Raw genomic sequence first — 22,225 nt, 5'->3', positions numbered from 1 at the left:
ATCTCACTCCTCCTCCAAAACTTTATTCTGCATATATTGTTCCCACAATTTCCATTTATTTGTATGTAATTTGTTCCTTCCCTTTTCTAAAGATCCCACTTCCAGTTCTTTTATCTCTGTCAAAATATTCACTGCTTCAAGTACAGTTGGTTAAGGCTTTGATTCAATTTTCTAGTAATTGCTTTTTTGGTAACCACCAGAATTAACTTTAACAATGCCTTACTATGTCTAGGCAATTGAGATATCATATCCCAGCAAAGAACAATTATTTACTTAGTTACACCCATTTTTCTACCTAATATTTCTGCCAAAGTATTCTGTAGGGAATTTTTTAAGTCTGCCAACTCATTATTCTCCCAAAACACAGTTGTCTCTTTCTTTCCCATCACACCTCCAATGTTTGCCATCATGCTTTCTGTGAGGTTGAATAAGGTAGTAATTTCTAGAGGAAAGAGAAGTGCTGGGTATTTCAGCCTGGATGTAACAGATTATGTATTGATGTCCAAAATTTTGGGGGGGTCATCTTTGTGTTGAGTTTTAGATGGCTATACAATATCTATATCTATATCTATATCTATATCTATATCTATATCTATATCTATATCTATACACACACACACACACACACACACACACACACACACATATATATATATATATATATATATCTGTTTTTTTTTAATTTAGACTAACATGTTTACTCAGATTGCGTAATTATCTATAGAGTTGCAGGTTAAAGGGAGTTTTATACTTGAGCCATTATTTTGTCTCTGTTAGACATTATAGTTTTTGTCTTGGTATTAAGCCATGGGGACTGGTTAAGTTTCACTCATTTGTTGTGAAATGGGGCATGGCTGTTTAGAGTATTTATGAATAAAATATTACAAGTATTGACCACCTCATTGGATGGGAGAAGATTTAGGGCAGAACAATTAAAGGCTTTCAGTGTATTGATGAAGGAATATTTATTGAATTTAGAAAGTTTTGGGATTAAGTTGATGAGTGTTAGGTTGGTGGGAGTATTTCTATGGGTGTTGGCTGAGAGGTTGCACCTGAGTGAGTCTGGATGGGTTCCAGAGGTTGTAAATTTACTGGGGTCAGAGACAAACACCCAGCAGAGAATTGCACTTTTATTATAGGTTGTATTAAATCTGGTGGGTGTTTTGATAAATTGTGTGCAGCCGTAAAGATTTATACTGGCTGAGGGAAAGTCTTATGTAAAGTTTTGCCAGCCGATATTTACATTTCTGGTATGATATTTTCATAATATATGTTATTAGTTGTGCAGGAGAGGATCTATTTTACAGCTAGTGCATTATTTCCAGATGGGATATAGACTGCAACAATACAAAGGCTTTTTTTTGTTCAAATTTTGTTTTTATTTTTCAAATACATTTGAATGAATTCCATAGTATTTATACATACCATCTTAAATAACTATATACACTATTTACTTTAGCCTGACACTATAACAGATCTTAATATATACAGTTTCTTTATAAGTATGTCCAATCCATTATCAGAGTATCTGATCAATTATTGTATAGTGTCAATCAACGATAAGACTTTTCCCCAAGGGTTGTTGATAAATGGTTTTGATAAATTCTTAGTTCTTTAATTTTAATTTACAATAATGCTGAGGTCTTCAACAGGCTGTAGAAGTATTCCAAAGTTGGTATTATGTTTGTATTCCATCTTCTTGTTATACACTTCCTTGAAATTGCAAGTATAGTCCATACTAGATACATGTTTGGCCTATTCAAATGAGTATCTTCATTTACATTTAACAATATGTTAAATAAAATGATTCATTAAATAATGCTTGTAGAAAGTTATTAATACCTTTCCAAAATGGCTTAATTTTAACACAATCAAAGAAAATGTGGGTTCAATCTGCATTGGGCACTTGCTCACATCTCCAACATATTCCTTTTATGGAAGAACTAATTCTCCTGATTCTGTCTGGGGTTAAGAATGCTCTGTGCAAGCATTTCCAATTTAAAAACTTTCCAGTATTGTGTAAAGAATGTATATTTTATCGATAATAAGATATTTGTTTTGATATCTTCAGTTAACTGTATTGAGTGTCCTTTTGTTATATATTTCAAATATGAGGTTTTGGGTGTTGTTTTATAGTTTATCAATATTTTGTAACATTCTGAAATACTGTTTTCCACGTTAAAGTCATTATATATAATTTCATATATGTATTTCGTAAATTTAGGTATTTCTTTGAATGAAGAATTGTTAATTATTCTATTTAAGTCTTGTGCATATGACAGAATACTCTGTAAAGTTAGCCAGTCCTGTTGTGGAATTTTGTATGTTGTTTTTATTACTTGCATATCTAAAACTTTTAGTTCTTTGATACACTGGAGCCAACAAACAAATCCTTTCTGTTCCCAGAAATTAATAATTTCTCTATATATTTTATGTGGAAAGTTCTTTGTGACTGTAAATGGTGTTAAAAGACCAACCAGATTTTTAAATCTATATTTGCATTAATAATTTTCCTAAATGAGTCAGTGTAATAATTAATCATACGAGTTTTAGAGGGCTTTTTATGTTATATTTCATACTACTACATAATATGTGCCATGGCAAATTGTTTTTATCTGTTATTTGAAATTTTTTTGTAACTCAAACTCATTTATTGATATTACAATTAGTAATTCTTTCCAATTTGCAGAGTAATTTGGACTTATCCAATCCGAGGATTGTTTTAGATATTGATGCTTTTATATATGTTTCTATATCCGTAAAGTTTAACCCTCCCTGTTTCCATGGTCTGATATTCTGTTTCTTTTGGGAAACCATATACATTTTATTAGGCATGAGTTTATTTCTTTAAGTATATTCCTTTCTGGTAACAGTTGTATTGCCAAAGCTATATATAGGATCTTGGGTAGTAAAACCATTTTTATTAACTGCAGTCTATCCTCAAATGTTAATATTATTTTGTTCCACTTTTCCACAGAGATTTTAATTGTATTAATGATATTATTGTAGTTTTTTTAGACTAATTCATTATTATCCTTGCATAACTCAATTCCTAGATATTTTAAGGTAGATTCTTGTTTTCCTATGATGTGATCCCCCTTAGTCTGCAGTTCTTTTTTTATTTAAAATTTACATTTTTGATTTTGATTTATTGAAATGGAGTCCTGAAGTCATGTAAAATGTATCAATTTATATATCTAATTCTTCTAATGTCTGTTTTGTATTAGATAATGTTAGCAATATGTCATCAGCAAATAGCATTACTTTAGAACTGTATTGTTCATAAACATCTATCCCTTTGATTTTTATGTTGTTACAAATTGAATCTGCCAATATTTCAATAGCCAGAGCAAATAGAATTTGTGACATGAGACATCCTTGTTTAGTGCCTTTTGTTATATGTATATATTTAGAGGTGAAAGGACCTAACTTGACATACGCTAAATTATTTGTATATATATTCTTTAGGAGATGAATAAAGGATGCAGGAAATTCAAATAGCATTAATATTTTGAATAAATAGCCCCAATTTAGAGAATAAAAGTCTTTCTCTATATCTAATCCTCACTTGTGAGTGTTTATTTTCTTTATTAACATAATTTATAAGAGAAATTATCCTTTTAATATTGTCACGTGTGTGTCTATGATATATAAATCCAGTTTGATCATTATTTACTGTTTTGGATAGTGGTATTTTCATTCTGTTGGTTAATATTGTCATAAATATCTTATAGTCATTATTTAATAATGATATAGGTCTATACGAGGTGCAGAGTTTTGGGGATTTGTTTTCCTTTAGGATTGGTGTGATTAAGAAATATCCCAAGAGGGTGGTATTAAAGCTTGTGACTGAATTTCTAATAGAGTTTTATGGAACAGGGATAGTATCTTTGAATGAAAAAGTTTATATATTTCCATAATTATGCCATTTATACCTGGAGCTTTATTATTTTTGCTCTCTTTTATTGTATCTGTAATTTCTTTGTAGGATATGGGAACTTGCAGGTCTAGTTTTAATTTTTTTGTTTTTTTTTATATTAGAACATTTTTCATCTACATGTAATTGATTGATATGTATATTTTCTTTTTGGAAATGTTCCATATAGTGATTTCTATAGGCATCAAGAATGTCACCTATATCTGAGACATTTTTCCCTTTCTTTTTCATGGAAAATACTTTTAATATTATTAGCTTTTGATTGTATTTTGATTCTTGTGGATAAATTATGTAGATATTTGGGAGAAGTGGTCAATGTATTAATTTTTAGATTTTCTAAAGCTAAACTAGTGTTGTGTGTTAGAATTTCATCGTATTTATTGTTCAATAATTCTACTTTCTTTTTCATCTCCACATGATTTTGATTTTTTTCAGCTTTTACTGACAAAAGTTTGGATTGTAGATCTAATAATTCAGAATCTCATTCTCTGATTTTTTATACCAAGTTAGGGTTTTACCATATATGTAAGCTTTTAATGAGCCCCATATCATTATTTTATTTATTTCTGTGGTATAATTAATATCTAGAAAGAACTGTAATTCAGATAATAACCAGGGTTTGAACTCTTTAATTTTAGTTATGGATGCTGGAATTCTGGAGTTAAAGATTAATGGGTCTATATTATAAAGTCAACCGCTTATGTCATCAAATACCTAAACGTCGACCCGTTGTCATTGAACCGCATAAACAGCGAACACTCTAAACCGCGAAATTTAAAAAGTTCAACTCTCATATTTGTCCCACCCCATCACCCGCTACATACTACCTACACAAACTAAATAAACCACATACATACACTAACCAAAACCCTACTTCTAACCCTAAACTAAACCCTACTTTTAACCCTACACTAAGTCTTAAATATACCACCATGTATGCACTTAACTTAACCCACACCCTAACCCTAAGGTCCGTAACTATCGCACACTTATCTTAAAAAGCTAAACCCAAACAAACTAAATAATCCACACACATACACTTAACAAAACCCTACACTAAATCTAACATACATTACCATCTATGCACTTACCTTAACCCGCACCCTAACCCTAAGGTCTGTAACTATCGCACGCTTACCTTATGGAGCTATACCACAGAAGGCCAACCATGATGATTCGATGTTTCCACTTTCGCTCTTCTGGACGATCGATGTTTTCACGGTTCGTTGAAGACGCGTCAATGTTTAGGAGTTCGGGTAAGTAAGCGGTCGACTTTCTAATATAGACCCAGATTAATGGTTTGTACCCATTTTGAAGTTTTTGAATCAGTGAATTGTGGTTTGAAAAGGGGCAGGGAGTGATTGAGAAATTAATGATTTTAGAGTGTAAAGTGTAAGTCATGGGCAGCAAATATGTCATCTATTCTAGTTTGGGTACCAAATCTGTGAGCTTGATAAGAAAACAACAAAGATTTATCTTCTTTAAATTTAAAAGTATCTACAAGATGAAATGATTCTACCCACTTGTTTAAAGCTTTTGATACAGCAGATGTATGCAGCGGTCTTTTATTTGTAGTTACAGAAATATCAACTATAAAATTAAAATCTCCTCCTAATATTAAATTACTTTTATAATTATTGGAGATGAAATCCAAGTGTTTTTAACAGTTCCTGTTCCAATGCCTGGGAACCAGTATAGATTGGCTAGGGTCCATATTCTGTTATTATATTTAACTATTACTAATGCCATAAGGCCTTCTTTATCTTCATACTTATAAATGATTTCTGGGTTAATCACATTTGTTTTCCATAAAACTGTTACCCCTTTTGTATTTGTCTTATAAGTGGATTGTGCCAATATCATATATTCCTTGGGATTCCATTTGTAATTGTCATTTGTTTTGGAATGAGTTTCTTGAAGGAAGACTATTTGTGCTTTGTTCAGTTTTAAATATTTCAGTAGATTTGATCTCTTCCTGGGATTGTTTAAGCCATTGATATTTAAAGATAATAAAGTTAGATCCATCTTAGGTTATTTAGACTATGTATTATGTGTTTTATTGTGACTATTAAACATTTTCCTCTGATAACTATAAAATATATGTTTGAGCTTTTAAAGGAAATTATCAGTTTTATACTTTGGGTGTTTACCAATAAAGTAATGTTTTGGTCAGGCATACTAAAAATGTTTTTGTGAAATACATTTAAATTAATAAATGTTAACAAAACTAAGATCCACACTAGTTATGGAATGAAAATCATTCCTAATCTGATGGATAAACCTAAGTCCAGTCCATCAGATTATCACTCATACCTTGACAATCCAAAACATCTGAGCTCCATAAATTGAATTATCGTATGGAGAATATTTGAAATAGGAATAAGCAATATTTATATTATTTTGAACAGATATAGTACTATTGTAGATTAGACAGAATTCGAATACAATATAAATGTCTACCTGTTGTATAAGCAATTAATATTCACATGAAAGATAAATGACAAGCGATTCATAGTAAAGCAAGATGCATCATATATAAAACATTAGTAAAAGATTATACCACAGAGTTATTTAACATATTCACCCTTATTGATGAAGTCTTTCAAAATGTATTACTTAATATAAATAGATGATAATAATATTTCTACCTAATGTTTATAATACAATGTATTTTACTGGATATAAAAGAAGTTATATTTCATTGTTTGCCAGCATTTAAGTAATCACTTTGTTTGTTGCTAACTTACTTAAAGCATCAAGTTTGTTTTATGTAAACATTAATGAAAGTTAGTGCATTTTATTATCAGTGCATCCCTCTTCCCCCCATTCCTACACATAAGGATTTTCATATCTGTCATTTCTTATTATAAAATGAGTGAACTTATAGGTTAAAAACAACATATTCACTTATTGTGATTAATGATTACAAGTTCCCTTTCCATATTCATAAATGGCCATTTTATGTCATATACTGAACGTTTTTAGATTTAAATGGTAGTGTTCTATTTTGTATAATCAGCGAAGGTTAAACTGAGTGATTATTGTCAATTTAATACTATTTGTTCAGAATGTGATTGTTCCATTCTGTGACATTCCTAGTTCAGGCTTCTATTGTTTCCCTTGAACAATTTTGTTAGTTTGATGTCATGTATAAAACATTAGATACCTTGGTAACAGCTTAAGTGTTATGTATGGTCAAGATGGATTAAAAAAACACAATTCAAGTTAAAAGTTATATGACTTATTATGCACATTTACTTATATGAGAAAATCATCATGCTTCCCTTTGGTGTTCAATATAGTGTATGTCATTTATGACAAGTTAAAACAACAGTGTTATTATACATAAGCCTTTGTTATTAAACTGAGTGTCTATTGTCAGTTTAATACTGTTTGTTCACAATTTGATTGTTACATTCTGTGACATTTCAAGTTCAGGCTTCTATTGTTTCCCTTGAACAACTTTGTTAGTTTGATGTCCTGAATAAAACATTAGTTACCTTGGTAAAAGCTTAAATATTATATATGGTCAAGATGGGTTACAAAAACTACAATTCAAGTTAAAGCAATTACATGACTTGTTATGCATATTTACTTATATAAGAAAATCATCATGCTTCCCCTTGATGTTCAGTGTAGTGTATGTCATTTATGACAAGTTAAGACAGTAGTGTTATTATACACAAGCCATGTTATTAAATCCTGTCTTTAATATCTAAATTCAGCAGACTGCTTCATCTTATATGACGATTATATATTTTATGTCTAGATTTGCTAAAATCATACATTACATAACGTGTGTGTGTGTGTGTGTGTGTGTGTGTGTGTGTGTGTGTGTGTGTGGTTTTTTTTTGGCTATTGCTTAGTTATTTGAGAAACCACAAGCTGTAATGCTTATTCTTATAATTAACTCCTTCTGAGTGTGTTTATACAATCCATAGACTTTAAATTATGAGACCCTTCTAGTTTCTTATTTGTTATAAGCATATTTCCATCCTTACATACACGCATATCAGTGCTTCAAGCACAGGCAACAATGCCCATCCAGTTTTGCCAGAACACCATTCACTAGTTCATGCGGTGTGTTTCCAGGCTGTACTTAAAGTATCCAAACCAATATTTGTTCTGTTCCATTTTACCAGCCTGTTCCATGCAGTGGCCACTCTACCAGTGAATCACTCAACACACCTTCTATTCCCATAGATATTTCCATGAAAGAAATCTGATGACTGTCTAGCACTTCCCTGTTTCTGTTAGTGTGTCTGTGTACTGCATACCAGAGGCTCACGTTGCACCTGAAGCAAAGCTTCACTTCACTGCAACTTCAAGCCTAAATTCCCTCCCTTTCAGTGAGGCAGCAGCCAGGAAAAGAATGGAGATTCCAAAAAAAAAAACCTCCCAACAAGCTGCCACAGTAAGCGACAACAGCCACACATTCCTCCAGCCTACCCACCTCTCACTCGGTAGATGTATAAACAAACCACTCTCTGCCAAAATATCACAGTTTCATCCACCCCCTTCCCCTACATCCAGGCCAAAACACCAACTGTCTTTTTCTAATACACAAGCATCAGTAAACCTCAATCACAAGCCACAACCCACATCTTCCCAGAGACAAAAACGGCAAAATACAACAGCTGCCAGACACAGCTGCATCCATGCACATCATGTCAGGCTTCATCAAACAGCACTCGAAGCTATGATACCTGCCATAACTGATATTAACTATGTTTAGACAGAATAATAATGACATTTGTACTAGCTGCCAAACACGGCTTCATCCACGCACACCATATCAGGATTGATCAAACAGCACCCGTAGCTATGATACCCGACATAATTGATATTAACTATATTTAGACAAAATTATGATGACATTTGTACTAAGATCTTGCTACTATTATTCAACCAGGATATACATGACATTTCTATACTTTAACTGAAGAAGGCATTAGTCTCCATGACAGCATTTTTTTTTCAAAACACTCTACTGTTACTGCTATTGTATATGATGTTAATTTGTTACATTTGAGTCTGAACTCTGATGAATGGTACCTCGTTGAATTTGTTAATTAAATTGTTATAAGTAAAATCAATGAAAAATGAACAAGATAAGTATTCATTGAGCTTACACTGGGGAATAGAAACTTTTATGTTTGTATTATATGTTGCTTTGTTTGGCTTGTATATAATGTAAATAGTAACCCATCTTGGCCTAGCCTTATTTATGAAGAATTATTGAACTCTCTGAACATTCTGAATAAATCATTACTGTTTCTCAGTTGTTTTAAGAAATCCTCCTGTTTTGTTGTTTTCAAATAAGAGCAGATGACAAGTGATGTACCATATTAGCTGATACTTTGAGAGATGTAGTTGTAAGAGTTATTTTTGGGACAGCTATCTTGGAATCAGTTTTTTGTTTCTGCTTACTAGCATCAGTCCAAGGATTTGTTTCTTTTATTATTTTAAGGGTAGGGGCCACCCATTCCATTTATTCTGGGATAGACACTATGTTGTTGTTTTGATGAATGTAGTAGCTTCGTCTAAGTCATTAAAGATTCTCATCTCATTGGCAGCAAATATTTTTATCTTGGCTGGAAAGGCCAGCTGTGTTTTCATGTTGTTTTATTTTAACAGTTTTATTATTGGCCAGACTTTTTTCCTTTGTTCTAGTATTCTGGAAGAATAATCATTGTCAAACCTTATCAGGGTTTGACTGTATTTTAAGGGTGATTTTCTCCAAGCAGATTTTAATATTAATTCTTTGTCCAGAAATGAAAGAAATTTTATAACTATGGATCTAGGTGTAGTATTTGTTGAGTTAGAAGCAGGTTTCCTCAGTGCTCTATGCGCCCTTTCAATTCCAAATGAAAGTCCCTCTTTCAAGTCTAAAATTTCAGGAATCCAGGTTAAGAATGAAATAATGTCATCTCCTTCAGTGTTTTCTGGCAGACCAAAGATCCTTATGTTGTTTCTCCTTTCCCTGTTTTCTAAGTCATCTATTTTGTTAAGCAGCCATCTTTTTGTAATTCTTCCTCTTTAAGTCTCCCTTCAGTGTCATTTAGAGAAGTCTCTATATTTGTTATTTTTGTATGGCGTTGCTTTAGTAGTTCATTAAGAGTATCAGTCTGTTTTTAAGAACTTAATTTGAGTTTTTTTTAAGTCATTTTTTAAAGCCATCCATCTTCAAAGATAGTTCCTGTAATGTAGATGTCATCAGTTGCAGTTCTTTTTTCAAAGCAGCATCTGGATGAGAATTCCTTGAGTTGTTCTTATTCAGTGACTCAATATATCTTCAAGTTACTTGAAGGGAAAATTTTTCTTTATCTCCATCAAAATTGACATTTATGTAATTTAGCAGTTTATCTATAGATTTCTGATGTTTTAAACTTGAAAAATAATAAAATTTTCCTATATTATTATACTAGTTTATGGAGCTCTCAAAATTTACTGCTCTCAGTTGACCATCTAGGCTCCACCTCAATACAAAGGCTTTTTTGTTGTTGTTGTATTATCATTTAGAAGCTCATGTCATTGATGAAAAAATGAGGTGGTATTTTACTTGAAGTCCACTCCCCTTCAATTGGCAGATTTCAGTTTTGAACAAAATATCTATATATAATTTCACACAAGTAGGCGTTTTTGGTATAATCATGATTAGAGGCACCAAAAGTTATTTGACAGCATGTGATTCAGTGGTACCATCTCTGCCTCACAGCTCCAATAACTAGGGTTTAATTCTGACTTCTGGTCATTCTATATGTAGTGCTAGTGTGTTCTCCCCATGTATTCATGTTTTTCTAGGTAACCTCTTTCCTTCCAAATCCAGAACACATTCTGATTGAATGAGTGCACAAAATTGTCCCTATATATTGTTTTTATCCATGACCTGAAGGTCCAAGTTTGAGGCTGAAAAGAATCCATGGATCAGGACACTAACACAGCTAGTGAATTATAACATTAAGTTAACTTCCCACAATGCAGTGTGATTCCTCTGTATCTAAATCCACGGTGCTTTGTTTAGTTATGAAATTAAAGACTTTTTTCAGCAGGCTAGCTGTCCAACAGTCAGGAAATCCTTCTATGTGGCACACCTCATCACTAAGGGCTTTTCTTCCAGAAGAAAGGAGGTCATTGTCCCACTGTACTCATCCCTTATTAGACCCATTATAGAATACAACACCTCATTTGGTATGTACCTCTCAAGACATCTGCAACAACTGGAAAGGCCACAGAAATGCCTCACTAAAAGAATCACAAGCCTAAAGCAGATGCCCTACGCTGACCATCTAAAAAAACTCCACCTATACTCTGTCGCATATCGTCTACTCAGAGGCGATCTCTGCTTAACATACAAGACCATGGCAAACCCAGAGCTGTTGGACATGCTACACTTAAATAAATCCCAATCCCTCAGAGACACACGCTCCAGGGATATAAACCTTGTCATCACAATGAACAAAACATGCTGGAGGGATAGGTTCCTGACCCAGAGACTCCCCAGACTCTGGAACAGACTGCCCATACATGTCAAGCAGAGTGTCTCTTTGGCCCTCTTCAAAAGGACCCTTGATGATTGGATGGGAGATAGGAATTTCACCCCGTGGATCACGTCAGTTGCCCTGCTAGACAGGGGTCCAGGGAAGTAAATACTGTGGGAATAGCCAGAGAATTGTTATGGCTAGGCTTGTGTAGGCCCTAGGGCTGATAGCCTAGTATCAACCTATGAACCTATGAACCTAAGTATGTATGTATAAGAATCATCTAATTCACCGTCAGCTTTACCCATGTTGTAAGTGCATAACATACATTGGGAATGTGCATTATGTGGACCTCATTCACTAGATACAGGAGTCTTTCAAAACTGTTTTCTTCATTTGATCAGAATACTGTATTGCTTGGTAAACCAAATAAGTCTTACTTAAGTTGCACACATAACAGCACACAAGTGATGGTATGTGTTGTAGCCAAGCTATACTACACTGACACTCTAACATGAAGATATGCAAGTCACAGTGAAGCTTAAATGCTGCTTTACTTCCTATTTGAATGAAGGTCTCACCATCTGCATGTACATATTTGCAGTACCATCAATGCATTACAATTTGAGAGTTTTACAAATGTTATTTTGTAACTTTATACAGAACCAAAGCTAGAAACCTTCTGGGCTACATTTCTGGTTGATGATGTGCATATATGTGTTTGATGGAGGGGCTTTGCTAAAACAGGTCAAACAAACTGAAGGCAGATTTTTCACAGTGTTAATACATGAGTAACTTCCATGGCTTAAGAGTAATGCCATCAGCTCGTAAATCACACTTCATGTTTTCATTGCTTGCACAAGGCAGGATATGGGCTGTATTTGTATACAGAATAAATTCGCATAAGGTGTTATACATACCTGTTAGCACCTACATTACATCTCAAGTCATCATTTATAAAACATGCATCATATCTTTTGCGATCTATTCAAAACACTTAAATCATACCTCATGTTCTTATTCTTTATGTAAGGCATTACCTGGGTTTTATTACATATATATATATATATATATATATATATATATATATATATATATATATATATATATATATATATATAAATCATTCAAGGTGTAATACCCTGGTTATTATACAAAGAATCATTATTTGTATTCAAAAAGAGGCAGATTAATTGGATAGACCAATTAGCATGTCAATTGTAATTTAAACATTATGTAAAGTAAAAACAGAAGAAGGCTCCAGACCACGGCAGATAAAACTATATATTCATCAGACAACCATTCCAAAAACTCATCCACTTTTATATTTAAATATAAAAGTGGATGAGTTTTTGGAATGGTTGTCTGATGAAGCAGCTTGCAGCTGCAAAAGCGCTCACCTTGTGACTTTTTTCGTATTAAATATATGGTTGTATCTGCCATGGTCTGGAGCCTTCTTCTGTTTTTACTTTACATTTTGACTGCTTTGTTGAAGGACCCATTTACCTACATCCTGGTTTCTTTTTGGACTGTAATTTAAACATTACACATGCAAAGGGGTCCAGAAATGGTCCAGAAAAAAAAATACAATTCCTGCAGCTGTACTGCTGAAAATAAAAGCCACAGCTGCTATATTCTCCATGCTGCTAAGAAAAGAATAACAAACTAAACCTCTACTTATCAAATTAAAAAAAAAATCCACCCTTCCATATACACACACAGGAAACATGACCCACAAAACAGAATCATGTAAAAAAAACTCTCTTAGAGCACTTTGTGAATGAGCAAGCATCTTAATGTAAGCAGCCAGCTAGATATATGTGCAGTCCAGACTACCTTCAAAATGTGGCAGAAAGTATATTTACTCCAGCATTCTGTGCAATCATTGGCAATGCTCATGTCCTGCACATGCACAGTACATTGGGAAGCTGCCTTTACTCCAACATTCTGTGCAATCATTGGCAATGCTCATGTCCTGCACATGCACAGTACATTGGGAAGTTGCCTTTACTCCAACATTCTGTGCAATCATTGGCAATGCTCATGTCCTGCACATGCACAGTACATTGGGAAGCTGCATTTACTCCAATATTCTGTGCAATCATTGGCAATGCTCATGTCCTGCACATGCACAGTACATTGGGAAGTTGCCTTTACTCCAACATTCTGTGCAATCATTGGCAATGCTCATGTCCTGCACATGCACAGTACATTGGGAAGCTGCCCTCACTTGCTCAAGATAATGAGAAGCGACACTTCCATAATTACAATCTTATTATGTAAGAGCATGTGTCTTTTATTTATCTATTTATTTATTTATTTTTTAATAATGGCATTACATAAAAGTAATAATCCTTTTTTTGGGATGTGGGTACTGTTTGTTTACTCGAGCCTGGCTTTTTTGTTGGTTACTCAGACTGCATTCTCACATGTAGTTACTAGGAATATAGTCCAACAGACCACAGGCAAGCCTATCCCAATTACCATAGAGCTATGCCTGGCTACATGATTTACTCAGAGCCACACACTGGGAAAATGGAGGATAAACAAATCATGTCCTGAACTGTAGGAAACAATTAGTTAATAGTTCAGTGCTTTAATCCTCTGCAGTATCTGCCAAAGCACCAAACCATGACATCTATGGGTAAACTAAGTATTACCCATACTCATTCATGGATTATTGCTATCATATAAGTATACTGTATACCAGGTCATACCTTATGTTCACATTCCTAACACAAGACATAACATGTTTTATTACATGTGGAATATTTTATTTATTTGTTTGTTTGCTTGCCTTTGTTTACAGAAAAATCTGACTTTATAGTAGCTACCCATTTTCAGTGGAGCCTGGGGAGAAAAGCTCCAGGTAAGGCAAATGTTACAACATACATACATACATAGATGAATCAAAAAGTATGGAACATTTATACAAATTTGCAACCAACCTAAAACAAATATTTACATGATATGATATTGACAAAGAGAGTATAAATGTAATCAATGCATTAAATGCAAGCAATGACATCAAAAGGTTGCCATTGTATCATATAAGAATAGTGTAGTGGTATTACTGTGTAGCAAGATTCTATTATATTTTACTAGTAGAATAGTAGAATTTGAATAGCATCATACAAAGTGTGATATACTGGTTCGTATGTGCACGCATCAGATGACTGCACACATTTGCATTCCTTACGCAAGGTATGATGGGTTTTATTACATGTGGAATAATATAATACCCAGTGTGGTATACTAGTTAGCAGGAGCATTCCGCAGAAGCATGACAATAAACACGGCACATGTGACAAGTTTATTTATGCCAGTGCTGGACAGTAGGTACTAACAGGAAGAGCCTGTCTGTGCTGGTATCCCCTTGCCAACAGAATCCAAAACTGCACGACATCTGTCCTGAATTCCTTAATGTACAGATCCCTGCAGTTTATGTATGTGCTCGAGTGCATGTGTGAATGTATATGTGTATAGGTGCAGTCAGCTGGAGTGCACCTTTCTAAGCAGTTGAGCAGCAATAAATAGCACAGTATATCTCTAGGGCCAATTGTAACATAGTCAGTGGTATACTGTACAGATTCAGCTTAAGATGGACACCCTGGTCCCTATTACATCAAAAGTGTCCAGCAGCTCCATTCATTGTAATTGTCTACCTAAAGAATTTTTTTAACTGGTTAGAGATACTTCAGAGAAAAGTTTAGTGAATGTAGAAATTAGGGACAGTTCTGTTTACATTCCATACATGTGCTCTATCTATGGTTCATCCCAGTGCATAATTCTTCCTAGTAATTAAAGCTTTGCACATCTTCTTTTAAAAAAAAATCACATCATTAACATTTCTGCCTTGAAGTCTTAATTCTTTCTTTTAACATTACAGTGTACTACCATAAGAATTACAGTGAAGTCCGAGTGATTGTGTTATGGACTCAGGCTGGAAATAAACAACAAAGAGAAAGACAAAGAGAGATGAACCTGGTTAATGTACCATGCCTCAGAATCTGGAATTATAAAATATGTTTTTCCAGTACCAAAACTGCAATAGTATCTGAAAATAACTTTTCGATGGCCATTCCCAGTGTGGACCATTGTTTGCCCACCACACCATACACACAGGTCTCTTTGCCCTTTCTGCTTTCTACATTATTATTCCTGAGTTATGCCAGTCTAAGAGTAAAAATGATTTCTTGAAAATGTTTGAAATTTTGTTCTGAAGTTCTGTGCAAATCTTAGTAAAATCAACATAAGCAAAAATTTTGCTGCATTGGTCATTGGTAAACAAAGAAAAGAGACAAGCAATACAGCTGTTGACACGTAAGATAAGGTGAGCTATATCAAATTGTATTTTTAGGAGACTGAAATCTAGAAGGTGTCACCAGCTGACTCCTGTGATATAGTTCCTGTCTGTGTGCTAAAATTACAGGGTGACTATATGCCTACAATTTAAAATAACACTGAATGTTCTGTAAATGTGTGTGAGCTTAATGTGCCGTATATATAGAAGTGTGTGAACATAACCTACTGCAAACATTATATTGGTCATACAACTTGGTGATCACCTGTTCTACATAATCAAGTGTTAAACAGTGCATTTTTACTGTTAACTCATGCAGATGTAGGTCATGTGTAGCTTATCTCCCTGTGCCACCACTGAACATGGTCTTTACCCATTCAGACATTTCTAGTAATCAAAGGCAAATCAATGAATGAAAATCCCCTGAGCCTCAGTTCCCTGAGACTCAAATCCCCGACAGTGCTTTTCAATGGAAACACCAGCATTTTTGGGGAATCCTGCAGGCACTAAATGCCATGTTTGCCCCCTTACAATGGGGCCATGGAATTGACTGTATTATGGGGGTGTACGCATCAATGAGTGTAAGGCAGTTTGCCTTCTCCCCAGAGAAATATGCTGAAAACAGTTTTTTCAGGAAGTCTGTTTTTTTTTTTAAAAGACCAACTTTTGTGAAGTTGAGGCTAGGGGAACAGCCATTTGTCCACTCATAGTGGAAGCAAAATACATGCAAACATACTTATGTATTTATCTGTCACTTTCATTACTCACACTACTAACAGAGTATGAAGAGAAAAATAAGTAATAGTTCAACACTGAGATTCACTACTGCCATTTTATGTCAACAAATGCCTAATATTGCCTGCTGGGAAATTTTTAACAGGCAATTGTTACAAGAATAACTTAATTCATAAACAAAAAGTGACATAGGGCTACTTTTAAATATTATTCTTGTTAGCGTCTCTAAGTGGAACAATTTTTCATTAAATAAATTCAGCTGTTTTTTCCCCTTATAGTCAACACATAGGCTCACATGTTATTGGGATGTCTGCATTAAATGTTCTGATTTATTTTTCTTTTATTTTTAGATTTTGTCAGTGTAATCATAGACAGAGACACTGCTCACCCAAATCTAGAGGTCTCAGATGATGGCAAAAGTGTGTACTGTGGCATGAAAGCAAAACCTGTACCAAAGAGTCCTGCGAGGTTTGACAAAATTAATTCTGTGGTAGGAATGCCATGTTTCGGCAGAGGAAAGCAATACTGGGAAGTCAATGTGGAGAACAAGGCAAGGTGGGTTCTGGGCGTTTGTAAAATATCTGCAAGAAGGAATGGTGATGTGAAAGCCTGTCCAGCAAATGGTTATTGGGTCATTATGCGCCGAAATGAAGGTCTGTTTGAGACCCGTGTTGTTTATGAAGCCTGGGAGGACAAGAAAAAAGTCATCCCTATGGACATACTTCCATACAAAATTGGAATCTATTTAAACTGTGACTCTGGTGAGCTGTCATTTTACAATGCAAATGATCCTAATAATTTAGTGAAATTTTTTACATTCTGGGGCACATTTATAGATGTTGTGCCTTTTTTCGATCCTTGCTGGCATGACAAAGGTGGGAATATGTGCCCACTTCGGATTGTTCCTGGTCCTTAATCAGTAACATCTGTGTGGTGTCTGTGTGTGTGTGTGTGCGTGTGTGTGTGTGTGTGTGTGTGTGTGTGTGTGTGTGTGTGTGTGTGTGTGTGTGTGCGTGTATGTGCGTGTGTGCGTGTGTGTGTGTTTATGTATATGTGTTTATGTATATGTGTGTGTGTGTGCGTGTGTGCGTGCATGCATGTGTGTGTGTGTGTGTGTGTGTGTGTGTGTGTGTGTGTGTGTGTGTGTGTGTGTGTGTGTGTGTGTGTGTGTGTGTGTGTGTGTGTGTTTGTGTTTATGCATATGTGTTTATGTATATGTGTGTGTGTGTGCGTGTGTGCGTGCATGCATGTGTGTGTGTGTGTGTGTGTGTGTGTGTGTGTGTGTGTGTGTGTGTGTGTGTGTGTGTGTGTGTGTGTGTGTGTGTGTGTCTGTTTGTGTATATGTCTATGAGTATGTGCATGTGTATGTGGGTGTCTGTCCTAGAGGGTGATACGGAAAAAATATTTGTCAGTAATGCATTCATGGAAGATGCACACCACTTACATAGTCACACTGGCAAAATGCTGTATTTTGTTTTGTTTCTTTTACTGTAACTAAACTGATCTAATACTTCGACATACAGAAGATGTCAACTTTAGATGCCCATCCAAATCTCCATGTTCAAGCCTTTTTCCATATGTCTGGCGGATCAGGTTCAGCTGTGCAAGAAGTTACACTGATGTTCAGATAGCTGCATTTGCTGGTGAGAACCACAAGGGTCCTAGTCAGGCCTACAAGATAACTACATTACTCTCTTAGTTAGCTGCTTGCATGGTCAAACATCTGTACCGGCTGCACTCCAGGCAAAGTTAAACTAACTCACTAGCATACTGTTTGAGAAAGCATCCTATCAGTTCCTTGTTGTGGTACTGTGAGGTAAGCAGTAAACTAAATTATGCGGCAAAGCTCAACAGAATGCAGAATTCTACTTACAGAATACAGTATCAGGTAAAGAAGTTCAATTCTCTGCTTAGATTCTTCAGCTCAAGGCTGTGGTGTCTCGTGTTCTGCTAATGGCTCATCTGCACTAAACTCATTTCTTGCCTTCTTCTGTACTTGCCCTGTGCTCATAAATGTAACACATTTTTTTCCTTTACCACGCGGTCTTTTTTTGCACCAACTTTACTTTCAGCTACCACATTCCTTTGCTTCTAGTGCTGGTTTTGTTACTATGTTGTGCTCTATGTAAAACAGCACAGCACAACACACAGTGCACTTTGTCCCAGGAAAAAAAAAAACAGAGATAAATGTTTACAATATGACTATTTTTCAAAGACCAATTCACTGAATATGAGCCTGCCACAACCGATCCACTAAAGATACTGTTAAAAATAGAAAATATAATTTTTTGTCAAAGCTGGGTATAACTCAGTAGCTACATTTTTTTTTCTTGAGTTGTGGTAGTCTCACAAACTGTTAAATAATTTAGAAGAGTAAAAAGGCACAGCTCCTTGATTGAAGGCTATGGTGACTCTGACTACAATGGTAATATTTTCTGTGGGTTTCACTGGTCTGTCTGCAATGAATTTACATTTCATTAATCCATCTCCGAAACAATATTCAGGTATCATAAATGTTGAAGTAGTATATAACATATTTTAGGAAAACAACCTTTGTTCCCCATGGTACAAAGGTAATGATGTCCCATTCTGTATTTCCTGTTGTTCAAGAGTCAATATGGAATGGGGGGGGGGGGGGGTCATTTGTGATATTACATTACTTTCACTTTTACTTTAACGTGTATTATATTACATTTGCTCAATGGCAGCAATAAATAATGTCTGTCATCTACCCTTTATGTGCATTCAGCATTCTGCCTTCCCTCTATCCCTGTCTTCCTTCCTTCATTCACTTCACTCCTTCTCACCACCATGTACCCTCTTGGATATCTCTATGGACTCCCTTTACACTACCCATTCTTACAGTCCACATCATGAATCCAGAACCCTCTCTGTGATGAAGCATGTCCATATAATCTGACATCCGTGCTTCCCCTCCTCTTTCTTATCTTCCTATCCAACACGACCCCTTCACCTCTCCCTGATATGATGTTTTACCCATATCATGTACCTCCAGCTTCTGCTAGTGGAAGATGAGTAGAGTTTTATCTCCTCTAACGTCTGGCCTTACCTTTCCCCCCTCCATCCTATACCCTCTTCCAGGGAGTTTCTTCTGGACTCCTTCTAAGTGCCTCATAAAGCATTACCTAATAGGCAATTTGTTATAAGCTTAGTCAAAACAGGTTAAAGGCATTACATCAGAAAATGAATGGGAGCCTACCCACACATCTTGTCTATTTAATACTGTAATTTTAATTGAAAAATACTTGTTTTATACATTGTTGGTCTTTAAAAAAAAAGAAAAAGGAATCCATCACTAAGATAGGTAGAAGAAAAAAATGTATATCAACAAAACAGAGCTGGACTATGTTTGGAAGTACCTTTAGCATCAGCAAATCACAAGACTCATCAGACTCAAATCAAACTCATCTTACACAGGTGTGGGACTGGATTATGAAGTGGCTCATATGAGATTCATAACAATATTCAAATGGAAATAAACTGCAAATGCTACTCCAGTGAAAAATGTTGTCAACATACACATGCACTTCTTTTCTCCCTTTCTTGCTTTCTCTCTGTCCTGACTTCCCAGCACCTTGATTTTTTTCCATTTCTGACAATTTCCTTAACTTTATATGCACCATGTGTTGCTAGTTTTCAGTCTTCTCTTGTCAAACACTTACTCGTGACTAGCTGGTGTACAACTTACATTCATTATGTTTTCTTCCAGATGCAATCTACTAAATCTTCTGCTGAACACTGAGCTCTGTCAGGGAGGCTGGCAGGACTCTAAGCTGTGTTTGCTTTCACAAGGGCTTGTGAGGGACTACAAAATCATGCTGGTTAAGAAAATCTTACTTATATTGGGTAACTGGGATACAGCACTTATCCACAAGGACCTTTTCAGACTCAGCCTTGAACCACTGTCTGGTAAAGTGATTTGCTCAGAGTCGACAGTAGGCTGTTGACTATAGAAAGCATCTAATAGTGTTACTCCTCTGCCTAACTAATAACTTATATAATTCATCCATTGGATATAGTCAGAGAGAAGTAACACTAGTACTCTGACCCACATCCTCTTTCCTGAATATCTTTTTTGTTTTTCTTCAGCCTTTTCAGTTCCTTCCACCTTGCCGCATGTTTGAACTGCACATTCTAAAAGTGCAGTGAGACAATTGACCCAATCTGTTAAATACAATTAAAATATGCAAAGTGTCACTTCAGTGTACTGATTAAAGATGCAACAATAAACGCAGACTGTAGAAAAAATATATAGTCAGGTTCATACGTTAGTCACTATTACTGTTCAGGGGATATGGTTAGAGAGTATTTAATAAAAAGATATTAATGATTAACTCAGCAAAAGCAACATGCTGACAGTCAGGGAAAGAGAACAACCTTATTTTATTAAAAAAAAACAAGTAAATATTTCTGTTTATCCAATTTACAGCAAATTTGGGTTTAGGATAAATATGTGTAAAAGGGTGTGAGAGGAACAATCCCTGAATTAGAATATAGGAGGCTGCATCCCCCCCTAACATAATCAAGACACATTTTTCCCAGCAGGCTATCAGAAAACCAAATTTTGGAGTATTGCTTTTTACATATCAGTTGTTGATCTATTCACATTCCAGATGCACTCCTCAAATTGTTATTCAGAAATCTAGAAGAGAAAGAAAATTAATGGTGAGATGTAGAGAAATATGGATATAAATGTAAACGGAGAGCAAAGAAAGATTACTGAGGGATAAAGTAACAGTAACTAAGATTAAAAAAAGACACATTTACTAAAACAGTCACAAAGTTGAAAAGGCTTCAAGGAGAGTGTACTGTTTAAAGGTGTGATAGAGAATGCCAATGAAGGGAGATTGCAGAAGGGACATTGGTGGAAACTGAAGAATAAAATGTGAAACTATAGCTGGGATGTCGATAGGAGTATGCCAACAGTGCTGGATTGTGTATTTTTAGTAAATAACAATGGTGTTGGCAGATATGGTTGCTGGAGGATGCATCAATTTTAATATCTAAGTATAATGGAGTGATTTATGATATATTGTAAAAACAGATTTTTATCAAAAATAAATCTAGTGTTTCCCTCCCAACCTCAAGCTACAACTCTTCACTGATAATGTTCACATGTAAGACACTTGTGCATAAAATAAAAGATTTAATGGTTCAAAATGTATTATTTAACATTTTTACATTTACATTAGGACTCGTACATTAAATATCAACAATCAAAAATATCACAACCCCAAAAAGACAGCTAAAGAAACGCTGCATAAACATTAAAAATCACCATTACCCGTTTTTCCAACTGGACTCTGCCCTTTGTATCCCTCAACCTGGGGGATCTACCCCCAACACACACACACACACACACACACACACACACACACACACACACACACATTGCAGTCTCTAAATATATTACCTCAAAGGTTGCGTAAAAACAGACGACATGAAAATATGAAAAAATATTAAAAGAAACGTTTTCCTTTTAATCTAAATAAGCTGACATAAAAAAACAGCAATCAATTCAATTAGTGCCATTCCACAACCAACACAATGTATTACTAACTGTAAACTCTTCACTTAAACAGTACTTTAAGTGACAATGGAATGGGATACAACAATAAGTAATGCCACAGCGATTTACTGATTCAAAGTAAACATCATCTTTCAGTGTTTCTACATTGCCACACTAAGTCTGCACTGATGATTGTCTACTCTTATATTCCTATAAGTTTGGTATCTACATCTTCACTT

General features: G+C 34.9%; 1 protein-coding gene across 1 annotated transcript in view; it reads left to right on the top strand.

Annotated features, from left to right (window-relative positions):
• The window catches only part of LOC122812859, a 129,560-nt gene extending 112,150 nt beyond the window's left edge, over window positions 1-17,410 (top strand). The window contains exon 8 of the mRNA XM_044084900.1: window positions 16,807-17,410. Within this exon, the coding sequence (XP_043940835.1) occupies window positions 16,807-17,372 (566 nt within the window). The 3' untranslated portion in view covers window positions 17,373-17,410. The remainder of the gene's footprint in view (window positions 1-16,806) is intronic.
• The last annotated feature ends 4,815 nt before the right edge of the window (window positions 17,411-22,225 follow it).

This window comes from Protopterus annectens, chromosome 10.part0 (assembly GCF_019279795.1).
Source record: "Protopterus annectens isolate FY-2018-M chromosome 10.part0, PAN1.0, whole genome shotgun sequence".
NCBI classification, from domain to species: Eukaryota; Metazoa; Chordata; order Ceratodontiformes; family Protopteridae; genus Protopterus; species Protopterus annectens.
The sequence above is the reverse complement of the archived record's forward strand: the minus strand, read 5'-3'. Positions and strand labels throughout refer to the sequence as shown.